Source organism: Bombina bombina, chromosome 11 (assembly GCF_027579735.1).
Source record: "Bombina bombina isolate aBomBom1 chromosome 11, aBomBom1.pri, whole genome shotgun sequence".
Classification (NCBI taxonomy): Eukaryota; Metazoa; Chordata; class Amphibia; order Anura; family Bombinatoridae; genus Bombina; species Bombina bombina.
Window position 1 is genome coordinate 42,423,432 of NC_069509.1, and position 21,362 is coordinate 42,444,793.

The 21,362-nt window shown below is 40.6% G+C and overlaps 1 protein-coding gene across 1 annotated transcript in view; it reads left to right on the forward strand.

The window, feature by feature from the left end:
- The window catches only part of LOC128641641 (uncharacterized), a 505,331-nt gene that overhangs the window by 82,798 nt on the left and 401,171 nt on the right, over positions 1 to 21,362 (forward strand). Inside the window, 3 exon segments of the mRNA XM_053694177.1 lie at positions 19,814 to 19,836; positions 19,838 to 19,889; positions 19,981 to 20,154. Coding sequence (XP_053550152.1) covers positions 19,814 to 19,836; positions 19,838 to 19,889; positions 19,981 to 20,154 — 249 coding nt within the window.

Below are 21,362 nucleotides of genomic sequence, written 5' to 3' on the forward strand. Positions count from 1 at the left end.
TTCCTCCAAGGGGGAGGTTCCACAGGTCTCAGTTGTCTTCAGATCACATAAGAAGACAGGCATTCTTACATTGGGTAGAAGACCTGCTAAAAATGGGAGTGATTCATCCTGTTCCATTAGGAGAACAAGGGATGGGGTTCTACTCCAATCTGTTCTTAGTTCCCAAAAAAGAGGGAACATTCAGACCAATCTTAGATCTCAAGATCTTGAACAAGTTTCTCAAGGTTCCATCGTTCAAGATGGAAACCATTCGAACACTCCTTCCTTCCATCCAGGAAGGTCAATTCATGACCAAGGTGGATTTCAAGGATGCGTATCTACATATTCCTATCCACAAGGAACATCATCGGTTCCTAAGGTTTGAATTCCTGGACAAGCATTTCCAGTTCGTGGCGTTTTCTTTCGGATTAGCCACTGCTCCTAGGATTTTCTCATAGGTACTAGGGTCCCTTCTGGCGGTGCTAAGACCAAGGGGCATTGCTGTAGTACCTTACTTGGACGACATTCTGATTCGAGCGTCGTTCCTTCCTCAAGTAAAGGCTCACAAGGACATTGTCCTGGCCTTTCTCAGATCTCACGGATGGAAAGTGAACGTGGAAAAGAGTTCTCTATCTCCGTCAACGAGGGTTCCCTTCTTGGGAACTATAATAGACTCCTTAGAAATGAGGATTTTTCTGACAGAAGCCAGAAAAACAAAACTTCTAGACTCTTGTAGGATACTTCATTCCGTTCCTCTTCCTTCCATAGCGCAGTGCATGGAAGTGATAGGTTTGATGGTTGCGGCAATGGACATAGTTCCTTTTGTGCGCATTCATCTAAGACCATTACAACTGTTCATGCTCAGTCAGTGGAATGGGGACTATTCAGACTTGTCTCCGAAGATACAAGTAAATCAGAGGACCAGAGACTCATTCCGTTGGTGGCTGTCCCTGGACAACCTGTCACAAGGGATGACCTTCCGCAGACCAGAGTGGGTCATTGTCACGACCGACGCCAGTCTGATGGGCTGGGGCGCGGTCTGGGGATCCCTGAAAGCTCAGGGTCTTTGGTCTCGGGTAGAATCTCTTCTACCGATAAATATTCTGGAACTGAGAGCGATATTCAATGCTCTCAAAGCTTGGCCTCAGCTAGCGAGGGCCAAGTTCATACATCAACCATCAGGGGGGAACAAGGAGTTCCCTAGCGATGGAAGAAGTGACCAAAATCATTCTATGGGCGGAGTCTCACTCCTGCCACCTGTCTGCTATCCACATCCCAGGAGTGGAAAATTGGGAAGCGGATTTTCTGAGTCGTCAGACATTGCATCCGGGGGAGTGGAAACTCCATCCGGAAATCTTTGCCCAAGTCACTCAACCGTGGGGCATTCCAGACATGGATCTGATGGCCTCTCGTCAGAACTTCAGAGTTCCTTACTACGGGTACAGATCCAGGGATCCCAAGGCGGCTCTAGTGGATGCACTAGTAGCACCTTGGACCTTCAAACTAGCTTATGTGTTCCCCGCCGTTTCCTCTCATCCCCCGGCTGGTAGCCAGGATCAATCAGGAGAGGGCGTTGGTGATTTTGATAGCTCCTGCGTGGCCACGCAGGACTTGGTATGCAGATCTGGTGAATATGTCATCGGCTCCACCATGGAAGCTACCTTTGAGACGAGACCTTCTTGTTCTAGGTCCGTTCGACCCACTCCAGCTGACTGCTTGGAGATTGAACGCTTGATCTTATCAATGCGAGGGTTCTCAGATTCTGTTATTAATACTCTTGTTCAGGCCTGAAAGCCTGTAACCAGAAAAATTACCACATAATTTGGTATATCTGTTGGTGTGAATCTGCAGGATTCCCTTGGGACAAGGTTAAGATTCCTAAGAGTCTATCCTTCCTTCGAGAAGGATTGGAAAAAGGATTATCTGCAAGTTCCTTGATGGGACAGATTTCTGCCTTGTCTGTGTTACTTCACAAAAAGCTGGCAGCTGTGCCAGATGTTCTAGCCTTTGTTCAGGCTCTGGTTAGAATCAAGCCTGTTTACAAAATTTTGACTCCTCCTTGGAGTCTCAACCTAGTTCTTTCAGTTCTTTAGGGGGTTCCGTTTGAACCCTTACATTCCGTTGATATTAAGTTATTATCTTGGAAAGTTTTGTTTTTGGTTGCAATTTCTTCTGCTAGAAGAGTTTCAGAATTATCTGCTCTGCAGTGTTCTTCTCCTTATCTGGTGTTCCATGCAGATAAGGTGGTTTTGCGTACTAAACCTGGTTTTCTTCCAAAAGTTGTTTCTAACAAAAACATTAACCAGGAGATAGTTGTGCCTTCTTTGTGTCCTAATCCAGTTTCAAAGAAGGAACGTTTGTTGCACAACTTGGATGTAGTTCGTGCTCTCAAATTTTACTTAGCAGCTACTAAGGATTTCAGACAAACTTTGTCTTTGTTTGTTGTTTATTCTGGTAAACGGAGAGGTCAAAAAGCAACTTCTACCTCTCTCTCCTTCTGGATTAAAAGCATTATCCGATGGCTTATGAGACTGCCGGACGGCAGCCTCCTGAAAGAATCACAGCTCACTCCACTAGGGCTGTGGCTTCCACATGGGCCTTCAAGAACGAGGCTTCTGTTGATCAGATATGTAAGGCAGTGACTTGGTCTTCACTGCACACTTTTTCTAAATTTTACAAATTTGATACTTTTGCTTCTTCTGAGGCTATTTTTGGGAGAAAGGTTTTGCAAGCCGTGGTGCCTTCCATTTAGGTGACCTGATTTGCTCCCTCCCTTCATCCGTGTCCTAAAGCTTTGGTATTGGTTCCCACAAGTAAGGATGACGCCGTGGACCGGACACACCTATGTTGGAGAAAACAGAATTTATGTTTACCTGATAAATTACTTTCTCCAACGGTGTGTCCGGTCCACGGCCCGCCCTGGTTTTTTTTAATCAGGTCTGATAATTTATTTTCTTTAACTACAGTCACCACGGTAACATATGGTTTCTCCTATGCAAATATTCCTCCTTAACGTCGGTCGAATGACTGGGGTAGGCGGAGCCTAGGAGGGATCATGTGACCAGCTTTGCTGGGCTCTTTGCCATTTCCTGTTGGGGAGGAGAATATCCCACAAGTAAGGATGACGCCGTGGACCGGACACACCGTTGGAGAAAGTAATTTATCAGGTAAACATAAATTCTGTTTTTTTTTAATTGAACTAGTATTATCAATTTAAGATATTTTTACAATTAAGAATATCCTCTTATTTAATTGAACAAATTTCACATTTTTGTCCCAACACCTGTGAAATAAAAAATGTTTCAGTATTAGTTGCGTAACTCTTATTGATGGTCACTGGCTGATAGGTACACAGTACTAATACTCATTGACTATCAGATATTGTGCATTAGTAGTATCTATCAACCAATGATCTTTAACAGGAAATAGCTAAAAGCCAATCAACTAGATTACAAGTCTGTGCGTTTGTCTTTTAACGCTGAAAATATGGCATTTTCAGCGTTACAACAGCACCGCAGCCATTACAAGTCTCGTCCGTATAGGTGTTCCGCAAGCTTTTTAGCCTGTAACGCAACATCAGTCCCGCACTCGTAAAAATTACGTTTATTCATGGGATTTCCATAGTGCTGGTATTATGAGTTTTTCTGGGAGGCTAAAAAGCTAGCTTTACACCCTATAGCGACAAGATCCGTAACGCCATCTAAAAGCAGTAGTTATGAGTTTTACGCAACAAAACTGTTACATAAAACTCATAACTAAACTACTACAAAAGTACACTAAACACCCATAAACTACCTATTAATCCCTAAACCGAGGCCTTCCCACATCGCAACTACTATTTTAAAGTTATTAACCCCTAATCTGCCGCTCCCGACATCTCCGCCACTAATAAAATGTATTAACCCCTATTCCACCGCTCCCCGACATTGTTGCCACTATAATAAAGTTATTAACCCCTAAACCGCCGCCCTCCCGCATCGCAAACACTATTTAAATACTATTAACCCCTAATCTGCTGTCTGCCCATATCACCCTCACTATACTAAAGTTATTAAGCCCTACACTGCCGCCACTATAATAAACCTATTAACCCCTAAACCGCAAGCCCCCACAATGAAATATACTAAATTAAACTATTAACCCCTAAAATGAAAGACCCCCATATCGCAATAAACTAAACTAGTAACCCCTAAACCTAACGCCCCCCTAACTTTATATTAATAATTTCCCTATCTTAAATGAAATAAAAAAATACCTATCAAATTAAAATAAAATAATTTTAAACTAACAATTAAACTAATATAATTATTAAACTAAAATTAAACTAGCTACCAATTAAACTAAACTAAACTACACATTAAAAAAATCCTAACACAGTTTTCTGTAACTATCTAATTAGAAAAAATAAAATGGACTAAATTACAAAAAAATAAGAAACACTAAATTACATAAAATAACAAAACAAAATTATCAAAAATAAAAAAGAATTACACCTAATCTAATAGCCCTATGAAAATAAAAAAAGCCCACCCAAAATAAAAAAAAAACCTAGCCTACAATAAACTACCATTGCCCTTAAAAGGGATTTTTGTGGGGCATTGCCCCAAAGATATCAGCTCTTTTCCCTGAAAAAAAATACAAAGACCTCCCCCAACAGTAAAACTCACCACCCAACCAACCGCCCAAAATAAAAAAACCTAATTTTAAAAAACCTAAGCTAACCATTGCCCTGAAAAGGGCATTTGTATGGACATTACCCTTAAAAGGGCATTTAGCTCTTTTACAAGCCCAAACCCTAAACTAAAAAAAAACCCACCCAAAAAAACCCTTAAAAAAAACTAACACTAACCCCCGACGATCCACTTACAGTTTTTGAAGTCCCGCTTGAACGATCTTCATCCAGGCGGCGAGAAGTCTTCATCCAGGCGGCCTCTTCTATCTTCATCCAGGCGGCTAAGTCTTCATTCAGGCGGACCTCTTCTATCTTTATCCAGGCGGCATCTTCTATCTTGATCCCGGCGGCGTGGAGCGGGTCCATCCTGAAGACATCCGGCCAGGAGCATCCTCTTCATAGGGACGCCACCGTACACTGAATCTTCAATGCAAGGTACGCAATTCAAGATGGCGTCCCTTGCATTCCTATTGGCTGGAAATTTTTAATCAGCAAATAGGATTTAAGCAGCTCTCATTCGATTGGATGATGAATCAGCCAATAGAATGAGAGCTGCCTAAATCCTATTGGCTGTTCAAATCAGCCAATAGGGTTTAAGCAGCTCTAATTCTATTGGATGATGAATCAGCCAATAGAATGAGAGCTGCTTAAATCCTATTGGCTAATTTGAACAGCCAATAGGCTTTAAGCAGCACTCATTCTATTGGTTGATGAATCATCCAATAGAATAAGAGCTGCTTAAATCCTATTGGCTGATTTGAACAGCCAATAGGATTTTAGCAGCTCTAATTCCAATTGGCTATTTAAAATTTTTCAGCCAATAGGAATGCAAGGGACGCCATTTTGAAACGGCTCCCTTGCATTGAAGATTCAGTGTATGGCGGCGACCGTATGAAGAGGATGCTCTGTGCCGGATGTCTTCAGAATAGACCAGCTCTGCGCTGCCGGGATAAAGATAGAAGATGCCGCCTGGATGAAAATTGAATAGTCCGTCTGGATGAAGACTTCTCACCGCCTGGATGAAGATCGTTCAAGCGGGACTTCAAAAACTGTAAGTGGATCGTCGGGGTTAGTGTTATGCTTTTTTAAAGTTTTTTTTTGCATGGGTTTTTATTTTAGATTAGGGTTTGGGCAGCAAAAGAGCTAAATGCCCTTTTTAAGGGCAATGCCCATACAAATGCCATTTTCAGGGCAATGGGTAGCTTAGGTTTTTTAGTTAGTTTTTATTATTTTGTGGGTTTGGGGGGTGGGGGTTTGTAATGTTAGTGGGTCTTTGTATTTTTGTTTCAGAAAAAGAGCTGATATCTTTAGGGCAATGCCCTACAAAAGGCCCTTTTACGGGCCATTGGTAGTTTATTCTATATTAGTTTTTTTTATTTTGGGGTATTTTTTTTAAATGGGTATTAGAATAGGAATATTTTTTATTATTTTTGATAATTTGTTTGTTATTTTGTGTAATGTATTTTTTTTCCGTTTTGGGGTATGTTTTTATTTTTAGATTAGGGCTTGGGCAGCAAAAGAGCTAAATGCCCTTTTAAGGGCAATGCCCATACAAATGCCCTTTTAAATGGCAAAGGGTAGATTAGGTTTTACTTTATTTTTATTTTGTTGGTTTTGTGGGGTGGGGGTTTGCATACTGTTAGGGGGTGTTTTATTTTCTTTTGTAGCAAGGAGAGCTGTTTTAACTTAGGGCAATGCCCTACAAAAGGCCCTTTTAAGGGCTCTTGGAAGTTTATTATAGATTAGGGTTTTTATTTTGGGGTGGTTTTTTTATCTTTAAAACGGCATTAGAATAGGAATAATTTTTATTGTTTTGGATAATGTTTGTTATTTTTTCTATTGGTAGGTTTTTTGTTTTTTGTATTGTTAGGTTTTATTGTAAGGCAAGTTAGGTTTTATTTCACAGGTAAGTTTGTATTTATTTTAACAAGGTAGCTGGCGGTTTAGGGGTTAATAGATTTATTTAGTGGTAGTGATGTGGGAGGCTGGAGGTTTAGGGGTTAATACCTTTAATGAGTGGCGGCGATGTTGGGGATGTGGCGGAATAGGGGTTTAATAACTTTAATATAGTGGTGGCGATATTGGGAGGCGCAGATTAGGGGTTAATAACTTTAGTATAGTGGCAGCAATGTTGGGGTGCGGCAGAATTGGGGTTAATAACTGTAGGTAGGTGTCAGCGATATTGAGGTGCGGCAGATTAGGGGTTAATAACATTATGTAGGTGTCTGTGATGTCTGGGGCAGCAGATTAGGGGTTAATAACATTATGTAGGTGTCTGTGATGTCTGGGGCAGCAGATTAGGGGTGTTTAGAAGTGGAGTTTATGTTAGGGTGGTTTAAACGTTATTTTTTTCCCCCCATAGACATCAATGGGGCTGCGTTACGGAGCTTTTCTTTCCGCGATCGCAGGTGTTAGACTTTTTTCTGACCCGCTCTTCCCATTGATATCTATGGGGAAAGTATGCATGAGCACGTCAAAACAGCGCTTGTTTTTGGTGCGGTATGGAGCTTAAAAGCACCATATTGCCCGCATAAGCCGGGTTTTTAAAAACTTGTAATGGCAGCGCTATAGGGAATTAAATAACGCAGCTTTTGTTGCATTCATTAATTTCCTTATAGCGAGCATAATTTGTAATCTAGCTGAATGTTTATTAATGGAAAGTGTCTGAGGGCCAATGAACACCAGGAGGAATTACACAACGGCTACTGCTGTATTACTTTCAGTTTACATTTTTACCTCACATTTTTTAGGCTAAACAAATTGTCAATATGTTTAAAAGGTAATATTTCATGTAAATTATAAGTAAAATGTCCCCTTAACTGTAACCATTATTATTATTATTATTATCGGTTATTTGTAGAGCGCCAACAGATTCCGCAGCGCTATAAACAAAGGGGGAGTACAACAAAACAATTATATGGTAGAGGGCCCTGCCAAGAGTTGCACTGTTGTATTCTTAAGAAGGGTGATCCACAAACAGCTGGACTATTAGGCTTACATGCTAAGAGGGTTTCAGGGGATTGCAGTGGAGGAGAGGAAACTGGTATTAGGAAAGGTTAGCGTAGGTTGTATGCGTCCCTGAACAGTAGAGTCTTTAGGGAGCACTTGAAGCTTTTAAAACTAGAAGAGAGTCTTATGGAGCGAGGCAGAGAGTTCCACAAGATGGGAGCCAGTCTGGAGAAGTCCTGTAAACGGGAGTGTGATGAGGTGACAAGAGAGGAGGAGAGTAGGAGGTCATGAGCAGAGCGAAGGGGACGGGAGGGAGAGTATCTGGAGACAAGGTCTGAGATGTAGGGGGAGCAGTGCAGTTGAGGGCTTTGGTATGTCAGAGTGAGAGTTTTGTGTTTGATCCTAGAGGCAAGAGGAAGCCAGTGAAGGGATTGGCAGAGAGGCGCAGCAGATGAAGAGCGATGTGTAAGGAAGATGAGTCTGGCAGAGGCATTCATTATGGATTGTAAAGGAGCTAGGCGGCAGGTGGGGAGACCAGAGAGGACAGAGTTGCAGTAATCAAGGCGGGGAAAGAATGAGAGAGTGGATTAAAATCTTAGTTGTGTCTTGTGTAAGGAAGTGTCTAATTTTAGAGATGTTTTTAAGGTGAAAGCGGCAGGCTTTAGCCAATGACTGAATGTGAGGAGTGAATGAAAGATCTGAGTCGAAATGTGACCCCGAGACATCGGGCGTGCGGGGTAGGGTAATGATGGAGTTGTCGACAGTTATAGAGATATTGGGGGTGGAGATTTTGGAAGAAGGGGGGAAAATGAGGAGCTCAGTTTTGGAGAGATTTAGCTTGAGGTAGTGAGAGGACATCCAGGAAGAGATGTGAGAAAGGACAGTTAGTGACATGGTTAGCAAGGAAGGAGATAGTTCTGGTGCAGAGAAGTAGATTGGGTGTCATCGGCATACAAATGATATTGGAAACCGTGGGACTTAATTAGGGAACCTAGTGATGACGTATAGATTGAGAAGAGAAGGGGACCGAGGACAGAGCCTTGCGGTACTCCGACAGAAAGTGGTGACAGGGCAGAGGAGGCCCAGAGAAGGCTACACTGAAGGTACGGTTTGACAGATAGGAAGAGAGCCACGAAAGGGCTGATGTCACAGATGCCCGAAGGATTGGAGGGTTTGGAGCAGAAGAGGGTGGTCGACAGTGTCAAAGGCTTGCGGACCAGATCAAGGAGGATAAGCAGAGAGAAGTGGCCTTTTGATTTAGCTATAAGAAGGTCGTGGTGACCTTAAACAATAGTTGTACTCTGTGGAGTGATAGGGACGAAATCCAGATTGCAAGCGGGTCAAGAAGGGAGTTTAACGTAAGGAAATGGGATAGGCGTGCGTATTACTAGTTTTTCGAGAAGCTTTGAGCAAGAGGGAGGAGGGAAATTGGGCGGTAGTTGGATGGGAAGGTAGGATCAAGGGAAGGTTTTTTGAGGATAGGTGTGACCAGCGCATGTTTCATTGATGAGGAAAATGTACCAGTGCTGAGGGAGAGGTTGAAAATGTGTGTTAGTATAGGGGTAAGGGTTAGCAGAGAGAGAGGGGAGCAGCTGTGAGGGGATAGGGTCAAGGGGACAGGTAGTGAGGTGAGAGCGCAGTATAAGTGCTGAAACTTCATCCTCAGTAACAGGGGAGAATGAACTAAGTTTCAGGTTATGAGGGTTGTGGGTTGGGTGAGAGTATTTGAGGGGGGGAGAGAATGGAATTGTGTTGAGAGCTGATTTCATGTCTGATGGAGTCAATTTTGTTAATGAAGTGACTGGCAAAGTCTTGGGCTGACAGAGAAGTTGTATTAGGAAGTGGGGGAGGGCGGAGGAGAGTATTGAAAGTGGAGAACAGACGTTTTGGGTTTGAAGAAAGATTAGAGATAAGGGTAGAGAAGTAGTGTTGCTTGTGGAGATTAAGGGCAGAGTAGTAGGAGTTCAAGATGAATTGTAATGAAGAAAATCAGCAGAACTCCGTGATTTTCTCCAATGCCGTTCAGCAGTACGGGAACATCTGCGTAGGTACCGTGTCAGAGGAGTATGCCAGGGCTGGGGATGAGTGTGTGATTTCCTAGCAGTGGTAAGAGGGGCGAGATTGTCAAGGACGGATATAAGGGTGGGAATTATAGTGGCAGATAGATTGTTCAGGGCAGGAAAAGGTGGAGAAGGATGAGAGGAGTGGTTGAAGGGAATTAGCAAGTTGTTGCTGAATCTAAAGTACCTAATGCTTCTGTGAAGTTTGGTGTGAGGAGTAGTAGGTGGTGGAGAGTTGTAGGAAGGGATGAAATGTTGCAGGTAAGGAGATGGTGGTCAGACAGAGGAAAAGGGGAGTTTGAGAAGTTTGAGAGAGTGCATCGATAGCTAAAGATCAGGTCAAGGGAGTGACCGTCTTTGTGAGTGGGAAAAATCAGTCCATTGTGACAGACCGAAGGAGGAAGTGAGTTGCAGAAGATTGTTTAGCAGATGAGGCCAGTGGGATTGTTAAGGGGGATGTTGAAGTCGCCCAAGAATGAGGGCAGGGGGTGTCAGAGGAAAGGAAGTAGGGTAGCCAGGCAGCCAAGTGATCTAGTAATTGAGTTGCGGAGCCAGGGGGTCGGTATATGACTGCAACACTTACAGAGAGAGGGGAGAATAAGCGAATCATGTGGGTTTCGAATGAGGGAAAAAGTGAGGGAAGAGATAGGGTGTATTTGTTGAAAGGTGCAACGAGAGGAAAGTAAAATACCCTACACCACCTCCTTGTCTATTACCAGACCTAGGAGTGTGGCTGAAGTGGAGACCCCCATGTGACAGAGCAGCAGTGGATGCTGTGTGTCTAGGGTGAGAGAGCCAGGTTTCTGTTAGGGCCAGAAGGTTGAGGGAGCGGGAGATGAAGAGGTCATGTATAGAAGTGAGTTTTTTTGCAAACAGAGCAAGAGTTCCCAGAGTGCACAGGTGAAAGGGGTAGTGGCTTTAGATGCAAGAGGAATGTGAGAAAGGTGTGCAGAGTTTTGTTTTCTGAGTAAACATTCTAATTTCTTTAATTATAATAAACTTAAATATTTTGAAAGTGTGATTTAAGACATTTAATTATTGTATTAAATTATTAAAACAATTAAAAAATATAATAACACTAGAGATGAGCCAAATTGAATTTGTAAAGACCAGAAAATCCTACAAAAAAACTTGTTAGACAAGTGTTTGCTGATGAGTTAGAGTTATTGGGGTAGATTTATCATACCCCAAGCGGGACATGATTTGCTATAGCGAATCATGTCCGCCCTGCATCGCTGAATGCTGACGGCATACAATGTCGGCATTTAACATTTCACAAGCAGTTCTGGTGAACTTTTTGTGCAATCCCCCCCCTGACGATTTGCGGCCACTAGCAGGGTGTGTCAATCGACCGGATTGTGTCCTCAGAGGTGGCGGACGAGTTAAGGAGCAGCGGTCTTAGGACCACTGCTTTTTAACTTCCGCTTCAGGCGGACTTGAAGCGGAGTGGGTCGGAAGCAGCATCTACTTCTTCATAAATCGACCCCATTGTGCCACATTTGAAACCAGTGATATGTGGATGTTCTCTGGGTTTTCCGGTAGATTGGAAATGATTTAAATTTAAAATCTCTGCAAAACCAAATATGAAACACTTTGCACAGACATTTTTATGATTTGAGTGATTGTCAATGAGCAGAGTTATAAGCAAATAAGTATGGCCTAGATTGCAAGTGGAGTGTAAAATAGTAGCGCTATGGTGTACTAACGAATTGTACAAGTGGAATATTAGCACTCAAGTTAAAGCGCTAACATCTCGCACAGCCGCGCTATATCCCTCACCTAATAAACTTCTATGGAGATTGCTACAAAACCCTAAAGGTGTGCTAAGCTGAAAATGCAATTAGCTACAGGTGCCGGTGCGCCAAAAAGTAGAAATATTAGAGTCCTTCACAAAGTCTTAAAGGGACATTCATGATTCAAATGCAATTGTATACAACTTCTCCAATTTACTTTTATCATCAAATTTTCTTTGTTCTTATGTTATTCATTGTTGAAAGCTAAACCTAGGTAGGCTCATATGCTAATTTCTAAGACCTTGAAGGACGCCTCTTATCTTAGAGCATTTTGACAGTTTTTCACAGCTAGAGGGTTTTAGTTCATGTGTGCCAAATAGATATCATTGCATTACCTAGGAGCCAGCACTGATTGGCTAAAATGCAAGATCTAAAATAAGAGGGCAGTCTGCAAAGTCTTAGATACAAGGTAATCATAGAGGTAAAAAGTGTATTAATATAACAGTGTTGGTTATGCAAAACTGGGGAATGGGTAATAAAGGGATTATCTATCTTTCTAAACAAAACATTCTGGAGTAGACTGTCCCTTTAAAATATGTTTTAATCTATCTATGTATCTATCTATGTATCTATCTATCTATCTATCTATCTATCTATTTGAGTAACAATGTTATTCCAGTGATTTAAATACCAAAGTATACCCTGTGCACATGGTCAGTAGGATATGTCACCTCAGAAAGTGTCCTTATAAAAAGACTGTGCAAAATTTGATAATAGAAATAAATGGGAAAGTCTATTAAACTGCTGCTCTAACTGAATCTTCAAAGTTTAATTTTAACTTTAGTGTCCCTTTAAATACAGTAATTACGGGGGGCGGAGTCTGACAGGGCTCCAAGATGGATGCCTTAGGCTTAGAGCTCTGTATACCAGAACAGGGAGATCAGCCACTACTCCTCTCCATCAAGGATCCAGAGGGTACATCTCAGCTCAAAAGTTATGTGAAGCTGCTGGGAACACCACAGGGGCTGAAACTGCAGAAAACAGGCTGTGGATAACTGTCATCATCAGCCAGACCATCATCCACCCTGTGGGAAAGGGCTCAGGTCGTGAGTAATGGCCATATAGAATCTGTTCAAAACCTTTACAGACCTGAAAAAACATTACAGCACAGACATGGAGCCTAACACACATTGCCACACTATAAAATACTGGCCAGGACATTAATCTTTAAGACAGAAACCTTCAGGTCCAAATTACAAATCCTGGAAATCACTAAGTTATTAGAAATCTCCCATGTGGCTAGATAACCTGAGAACACAATGGCATCTTAGAAGAACTAGCTTCTTAAAAGTGCAAAGAATAAGATCTGTACTACCACTATTTTAGAGGTGAACAAATTGCAATATACCTACGTCCCCTCTCAACATTCTACATGAAGGGTCTTGTATTTGGGAAACTATATTGTTTTGTAAACTGGGACATGTTTTTTTAATGTAGTTGAAAATCAGTTCATAGAGATACACCTATTCCTATACAACAACGCCACCTGCTGGATGATTACGAAAGCACACCCAAAAGGACTTTTTCTATTAAAACCTCAGAAGATTAAATATATCAAAACTCTCACTATTGCTGGAGTAATATTTTTTTAGGGAATTAACCCTACCTCCTGAGACTATTTTAGAGCATTAACATGGCCTCCAAGAAACCAAATAAATCAGACAAGCCAGGGAAATCTGCATCTGTCAACTCATATTTTTAAACCATCCCAGGAGATAAACCCCAGATGCAACAAAGAAATGACAGAAATGAATACAATGAAGCCTTCCATGCAGGATCCTTCTGTCGACCTCCACTCCACTAACCTAAAGCGGACCTACATCTACTTGTCTCCAAACAAGATATTACTAATAGTTTGATAAACTCTGGGAGAAATTGGATTCCATGCACACCTTCATGACGACAAGTCTGAATGATATCAAACAAAAAATTAAGGACCTAGGTTCCAGAGTAGAAACACTGGAGGAAAATAGAGGACAACCTGGTAGAGGATGTTGAAATGACAGTCCAACAAGTATCAGAGCAACAGCAGGTAGTAACCGATTTGCTGGACAAGATCGAAGATATGGAAAAACAGGAGTCGAAGAAGTAACATCCGTCTTAAAGGAATTCCCGAATCGATTACTGCAGCTGAATTGCCTTCGTATTTACATCAATTGTTCTGTGCAATAACAGGGGTGGATCAGTCAACGGAAATAGAGATTGAGAGAGCACATAGGGCTCTTAGACCCAAACCCAAAGCTGACAACCCACCTCGGGATGTTATAGTGGCATTCCTGAGATTCCCAGAGAAGGATAAGATCTCAAAGAGGCTGCTAAACAACCAACTTTCAAGTTTCATGGAAACGTTGTACATTTCTATCAGGACTTGAGCACTAGGACACTCCAACGGAGGGGGACTTTGCGTCCTCTCACCTCTCTGCTTCGAAAACATGGCATCCAGTACAGATGGGGTTACCCCTTTGCTCTACATATCTCTAAGGACAATAAAATCCTCACAATCAGAGATGTTAATGGGATATCTGATATATGTGAAGCACTGGATCTGGAAACACCAAACCTGCCAGAGAAATCACAGATGGAGGAGACTATAACACCTCAACAGGCGAAACTTAAGTCTCAGAAGTCACAATGGACTAGAGGCCCCGAGGAGACGACAGAAGAATAAGTGAAAGACTCACAGTGAAGTTTTGTGTATCTCCTTGTTTTTTTCTATTTTCCCCTCTCTTACAGGTTGCAGTGTACCTACAGAGACTAGGAAATTCTCCTGAGACAATGGGTCAAGCTTAAGAACTCTTACAATAAAATGTATAATTTAGTTTTTACTAAGTTTATCTCTTTATCTCACAGCATAGTAAGTTTATCCAAATGTTGTATTTCTAAAGATCATATACAGTTATTGTTGTTGGCTTTGGTAGGGGAGAGTGGTTAATAGTTAATATCTAACAATATTAATGGTACTTTACCTTACAGCTAGTTTCCCCCCTATGTTTTAAAATGGAGTTAGTTGGCAACTCCTCTGTTCTATAGGTTCCCCCAGAACTAATTGATGTTATTTCAGAAAACCTCAATATGTTATTTTTTATTTTATATTTCTTTTGTTTAAGTTATTCTTCTCTAACGTCTTTGCTTTTTCTACCCTACAGTTATTCAATCTACTTATCCTTCTCTTCTCTCCCCTTGTGCCTTCCCCAAGTGGACCACAGACACACCCAGTAACCCAACGGATGAGAGTGATTTTTCAGAGAGGTTGATTCGTTACTAGAGGCTGGTGAGCTCTTGCAAACACAATACACTTCATCACTATTCTTACAATTAATAATCAAACAATTCCATTTGTCACACACTAATGACTCCGACTAATATAGTTCTACTCTCCCATAACGCAAGAGGTCTAAATTCAGATGCAAACGTAGGAAAGCCTTATCTCAATACACACGCTTGGGTGCTAACGTCATTTTCTTACAAGAAACTCATTTTGAGTCTAATCATATTCCCAAATACTGGACGAATCAATACCCAACACACTTTCATTCTACTACAGATAAAAAGAAGAGAGGTGTTTCCCATCCTTCTCCACTCCTCCTTAAATTTTATTCACAAAGAATCCATAATAGATAAAGAGGGCAGATACCTAATCATTAAGGGCTACATTAACGAAGTGGAAATTATTTTTTGCAACATCTATGCCCCAAAACGAAAAGCAAGACAAATTCATTAATAAAATCTCACACCTTCTCACAAACTGGAACTCGGCTAGAATATTTCTAGCAGGAGACTTTAATGTCTCCCTCTACATGCAATTTCCTCAGTCACAAATCCGGACCCACACAATCACAAATTAGAAACAACAGAAAAACTAAATCTATTTCCAGTACTCTGGAAGGACATAATGTACTTGACTCTTGGACTGCGCTATATGGCATCACTTCAGATCACACTTTCTACTCAACAGGCACACCGAAAATATTTCAAGCTAGATTACATTTTCCTGAGCCAAACCCTAATTTCCAATCTGGTATCCTCCTCCATTCATCCTTGTGTGTGGTCTGATCATTCCATAATAGTAGCTAAAATAGCAGGGCTTCTTCCCCCAAACAATGCAAGAAGCTGGACTTATGACCCCACACTTATGAAAAATCCAAAACATAAAGATCGTATTTTCAAACAGATGATGGAATTCTGGAATATTAATACAGATTCCATCGATAACCCGATTCAGATTTGGGCAGCCCATAAATCGGTTGTTAAGAGGTTTCCTAATCCAACTAAAGTCAAAATCAAAAAGGGAAACACAGTTACTATTACAGACACTACACAAGGAGATAGCTACACTAGAGAAACAACATAGACTTACCTGCTCACCCAAGGTATATAAAACATTGCAAAATCAACGCCAAAAACTAGATAAATTATTAAATGACCAGTCACTTAGAGCCGGATTAAGACTACAAACCAAATACTATATATACGCCAATAAACCAGATCGTTATCTAGCCAATAAAATTAGAGATAGGATCAAAGATATTTCCATTCCCTTCTTACGCATAAATGCATGTGAATCTACATCCCACCCAAAAGTAATTGTAGACACTTTTGCCAACTATTATAGTTCTTTATACGATGGCAAGAAAGTTTCCAATCGGAACAAACTTCCTGTCTCCTGAATAGATTTCTGGAGGAAGCCACTCTGCCCCAAATTGACCAACAAGATTTGGCAACTCTTAACTCAGACATCAGTGCAAGTGAGGTACAGAGAGTTATCCAAGATCTGAAAACCTGGTAAAGCAGCAGGCCCAGATGGCTTTTCCAGGCGAGTACTATAAACTATTTAAATCCTTTCTCCTACCTCACCTAGTCAAATTTAGCAATCATATACTTCAAGGGACATACTACTTCCCTCAGAACTTTTAATGCCAAAAATTATAGTCCTCCCTAAGCCGGGTAAGGACAGGTCCCTCTGTCATAATTATAGACCAATTTCCCTCATTAACCAAGATTTAAATTTTTTTACCAAAATTCTGGCCAACCGATTAAAACACTTGCTCCCAAAACTAATTCACCCAGACCAGGTTGGCTTCATTAAAAATAGGGAAGCTCCAGATAATATCAGAAGGATGATATCATTAATAGATTATTTGCATATTTCTAAAACGCCTTCTCTGTTGTTATCCCTGGACGCAGAGAAGGCGTTTGACAGGGTCGACTGGGAGTACATGCAAGCTGTACTACATACCATGGGCTTTAGGGGTTCTTTTATTTACAGCGATCCAGAGTATATATTCATATCCCTCGGCATGCGTTAAGGCAATGGGACACCAATCTGACAGATTTGCGGTCTTAAATGAGACGAGACAGGGTTGTCCTTTATCCCCTCTCCTTTTTGCTGTTTGCATAGAGCCCCTGGCGCAACACATTAGGAACTCCCCAGACATTACGGGTATTAAAATAGGAACAATCAGTTTACAAACTCACTCTTTTTGCAGACGACGTTTTGCTCTCCCTAACCAAGCCCCTTATATCTCTGCCAAATTTATACAACAACCTTAGGAACTTCTCCACTATATCTGGTTACAAAGTGAACCTTGAAAAATGTGAAGCCATGCCTCTCTGCTATTCCAGACCACACAAAAAAATTGATAGAAACTAAACTTTGAGTTTAATTGGGTAAAACATCATCTCAAATATCTAGGGATCAACCTTACAAAAACACTCATCGGACCTTTACCAAACCAAACTATCCTCCAATTTATAAAGTAATCAAACAGGACCTCACTAAATGGAGGCAAACTGAGATTTTCTTGGTTTGGACGTCTATCTGTGATCAAAATGTCTGTGTTACCAAAGATTTTATATTTATTTCGGACCCTACCGATAGGCATCCCGAATTGTGATCTAGACAATCTCCAAGCTTGCATTAACAATTTTATAAGAGGGACTAAAAAAGCTAGAATTCCTAAACCAATATTTACGAGACATAGGCAACTGGGAGGCCTGGGCGCAGCAAATCTCAGACACTACTTCCAAGCAGCTAGGTTAGCCCAAACTACTCTCCTTAACAAATGGAAGATGAGATAAGAATGGACCACGTTGGAGTCAGACATAAATAAACTATATCCTCAAGAGCTGGCTCTGTGGGACCCACATAGAGCTCAAACCCAAAAACGTAATAAATTCCCCAATTACAGATTACATGCTCAAAGCTTGGTCCACTCTTGTTTCGTCTCTCAAAATTCTCCCTAACAGATCCCTCAAGACCCCACCTAAAAGTATCATACCTTCAGAACAGATCCCAGCTATACAGAAGTGGGAAACAGAGGTCTTTATAGGATTGCAGACTTAGTAGACAAAGGCAAATTAATGACTATACACACAACTTCAGGATAAACTGTCTCCTTCCAAATTACATTGGTTTCTATATCTTCAGATATCTCCATCATACATAAATACCTACCTTCATTGACTGGTCACAAATTCACTCCCTTAGAAATAATTTGTAGCTCCTCATCCAGACCTAGAAAAACTATTTCACAATTATACCAACTAATTCAATCTTCCACACAAATCACTAAAAACAATGCCTTCAGCTCAAATGGGAGGGCGAACCTCAAATACAGAATTGATATTTCCGACTGGAACAACTTAATATATAATGCGAGTAAAGGCCTGTTGAGTGCTGAAATGCAGGAAAATTGCCTTAAAACAATTTTCAGATGGTATCTCACTCCAATTATCACCTCTCATTCCATTAAACGGGGGTCCAAGCTCTGTTACAGGGGTTGTGAAAGTTGAAGGTACATACAAAACACATGTGGTGGGACTGCTCTACTCTAAAATAATCTGGAATAAATTATCACTCCTTTTTAAGTAGGATAACTAGATAGCCCCCATTCAGTTGTCAAATGAACCAAGCCCTATTGAATGTACGCTTAAGGCAGTTTAATAAAGACATTAATCCAATTTATCAAAATTTTATGTACAGCTACACGTATATGTATAGCCCGTCACTGGAAGGAGGGGGCTCCCCCCTGGGACGAAATTTTACATAAAATTAGGCACATATACAATATGTCCGCACAGGCAGCAATATTACTAGACACTCAGGAAGCTTTTCACAAAGTCTGGTTTTATTGGATCACACATGACTCCAAATAATACTGTTTGAATTGTCAATATACCAATACAGCAGAGATCTTATATGCCTTATATACATCGTTGGTTAATCATATACTTATTCTTATTGATGAAAATTCCACTGGGTGTGTCATGGTCGGAAGGCACTATTTTCTTACTCTTCTTCATCTTCCCCTCTTATCTTCTTCTCTTCCCCCTTTGATTTTCCCAACTTTTCTCTATACTCCCTTTGTATTCAAGATCTTCATAAATTTTTTGGTCTAAGATGGGAATGAGGGGGTGTCCTTACCCCACTCAGGTCCCCCAGACAAAACTGACAGACAAGATGCATGATAGCTGTTGTTTAAGGAGTAATCGACCAAGTAATTCCATCTATATAGCGATACAAATGTAAATGTTTTAAATGCTTTTGGAAATCTTAGTTACTGTCTACTATATGGTCTCATTGAGTCTATCTGTCATTAAGTGGCTATGTCTTCTGTGAAGGTCTTGTTCTATTCTTTTGTATTGTTTAAATATCAATAAAAAATTATTTCAAATAAATACAGTAATTACAATGTCACAGTCCCGGCATTGATCCTGCAGCAAGGTCACCACTACTTACTCCTGTATCATTTCATGGGTACTTTAATCCTTTAAAGGGATATTAAACTCAAAAATGTTCTTTTGTGTTTCAGACAGACAATACATTTAAAAAAAAAAAAAATGTTTCCAATTTACTTCTATTACAATTGTGCTTCTTTCTCATGATATTCTTTGTTGAAGGGATACCCTAGGTAGGTGTCTGGAGCACTATATGGCAGGAAGTAGTGTTTTGGATAACATTCTTGTAAAAACTGCTGCCATTTAGTGCTCCAGACACCTGCACACTCCTGAGCTAACATTTCTGCTTTTAAATGAAAGATATAAAGAGAACGAAGAAAATTTGATAATTTTAAATAAATTAGAGGGTTATTTAAAATTGTATGTTCAATCTGAATCATGAAAGATTTTTTTTTTTCCCCCCAAAATTCTTTTTTATTGTTTAACTATTGCTCTTTATATACATGATGGGAAATGTTTAATTCAGTGTCCTTTAGATGTTTACATTACATAGTGGAACACACATGGGGGGGCATCATCTCTCTAGGGTAAAAATGAAGATAGGAATATACCGGTAGATTATTGCCTCTAACTGTAGACAATTTATATTCATGTCATTGACTCACATTTATTTCCCTTTGCAGATTTCCCGTGGTGCCCCAGACAATGAGGACATCCCCATAGAAAGTAATAGCAACAAACTAAATTATAAAATCACTAGTATTCTTCCCGGATGCACTGACAGTCACTTGGTTTTAAGAAGGAAGGAAATACAGACTTAGTGCCGATTTCTACAGAAAACACTTATGAGGTTCCACAATATTCACTCACAGAAAGCAGGCAGATGGTACATTCACATGTAACGCTTGTTGGTCATTAAAGGTCCGGCAACCTCAAAGCAACACGAGCAATTTGTCTGTAGAGTGGAGCACCCAAAGTCTGAAGAAACCATTACAGACAGCAATAACTGCACTGCAGGACAATGGTGTGTATGTGTAATGATATGAAATATATGTTTAATTACATAAGAAACTCTACTAAGTAATCAGTGTTGCAAATTCTTAACAATACTTAGAATCTATTATTTTTGAGGTTGAGAGAGGTGCTCTGCAAGCAAGATTTTATTATTTTCTACCTAATTATTTGTTTCGAGCTCAGACCTGACTTGAGACCAAGTACCCCCTCTCTCCATCTTCACTCTAGGAAGACTTCAGGGTACTTTCTACTAGATTCCTGAGTGAAGCAGGGGTAAAGAAATACCTCAGTTATGGCATGTCAGTACTCTCATGGGTAAATCTCTCAGCCATAAATTGCCCTCTGTTTGCCATATGCAGTTAGTGGTTCAGCTCATGATGGATGAGGTTAGTGTTCGGGACCACCAAGAGGGATAATAGGGGGGTGTATTTATTATAATATGTTTATGGTGTGTTTTAGTGTTTTTTTCACATACCTTATCCTTAAGATCATTCTGGACATAGGCTCCGCCTCATTTTGCTTCCATTCTCTCTCCCTCACCAGATCTCTAAGTGACTAACATTTTCTCTGGGCCTGTTCCAGTCCTTAACAGCTATCTGGGTCTAGTTTTAACCCTCTTTTTTATATCAAGGAGTTGGGTGAGTCCCCCCCCTCCCCAAGACAAAACTAAAAAAAGCTTTTTATGAGGGAAATTCTTTGGCTTTTGTTTTCTCTGTCTTCTGAGTTCTGAGATATTTATAATATGCTGATAATATACCAGTTTTGGAATATACCTTTATTTACAATTACTTGCAGGTTTGCTTATTATATTGCATGTCTGTACCCCCACTTAATTTGACTAACCCATTAAAAAGGACCTCTAGGGAATATACTGCAGCCCAAAAACTTTCTGCAGTTAATTTTCTTGTGAATTATGCAAAACTGTTCCAGTGGACCAAATTAACCAGTTACGTGCTAATTGTGTCCAACATCTACAATTTACAAGGCATAATCCTGTCAGTATTACACCTGGCAGACAATTAGTGCCCATGTCTGTTTTTGTGGCCCAGGGGGATTCCACTGACTTTCCTCCAGAGTTTAAATCAAGTCTTCAAAAGACTTTGACAGAATGTTATCAGCTATCCCCAAACCAAGTAAGTGTAAGCAAATATGAGGAGATTTAACCTCACACTATCTGTAATACACATGGTTCTATCCCCCATCTCAGTTACCACCAAC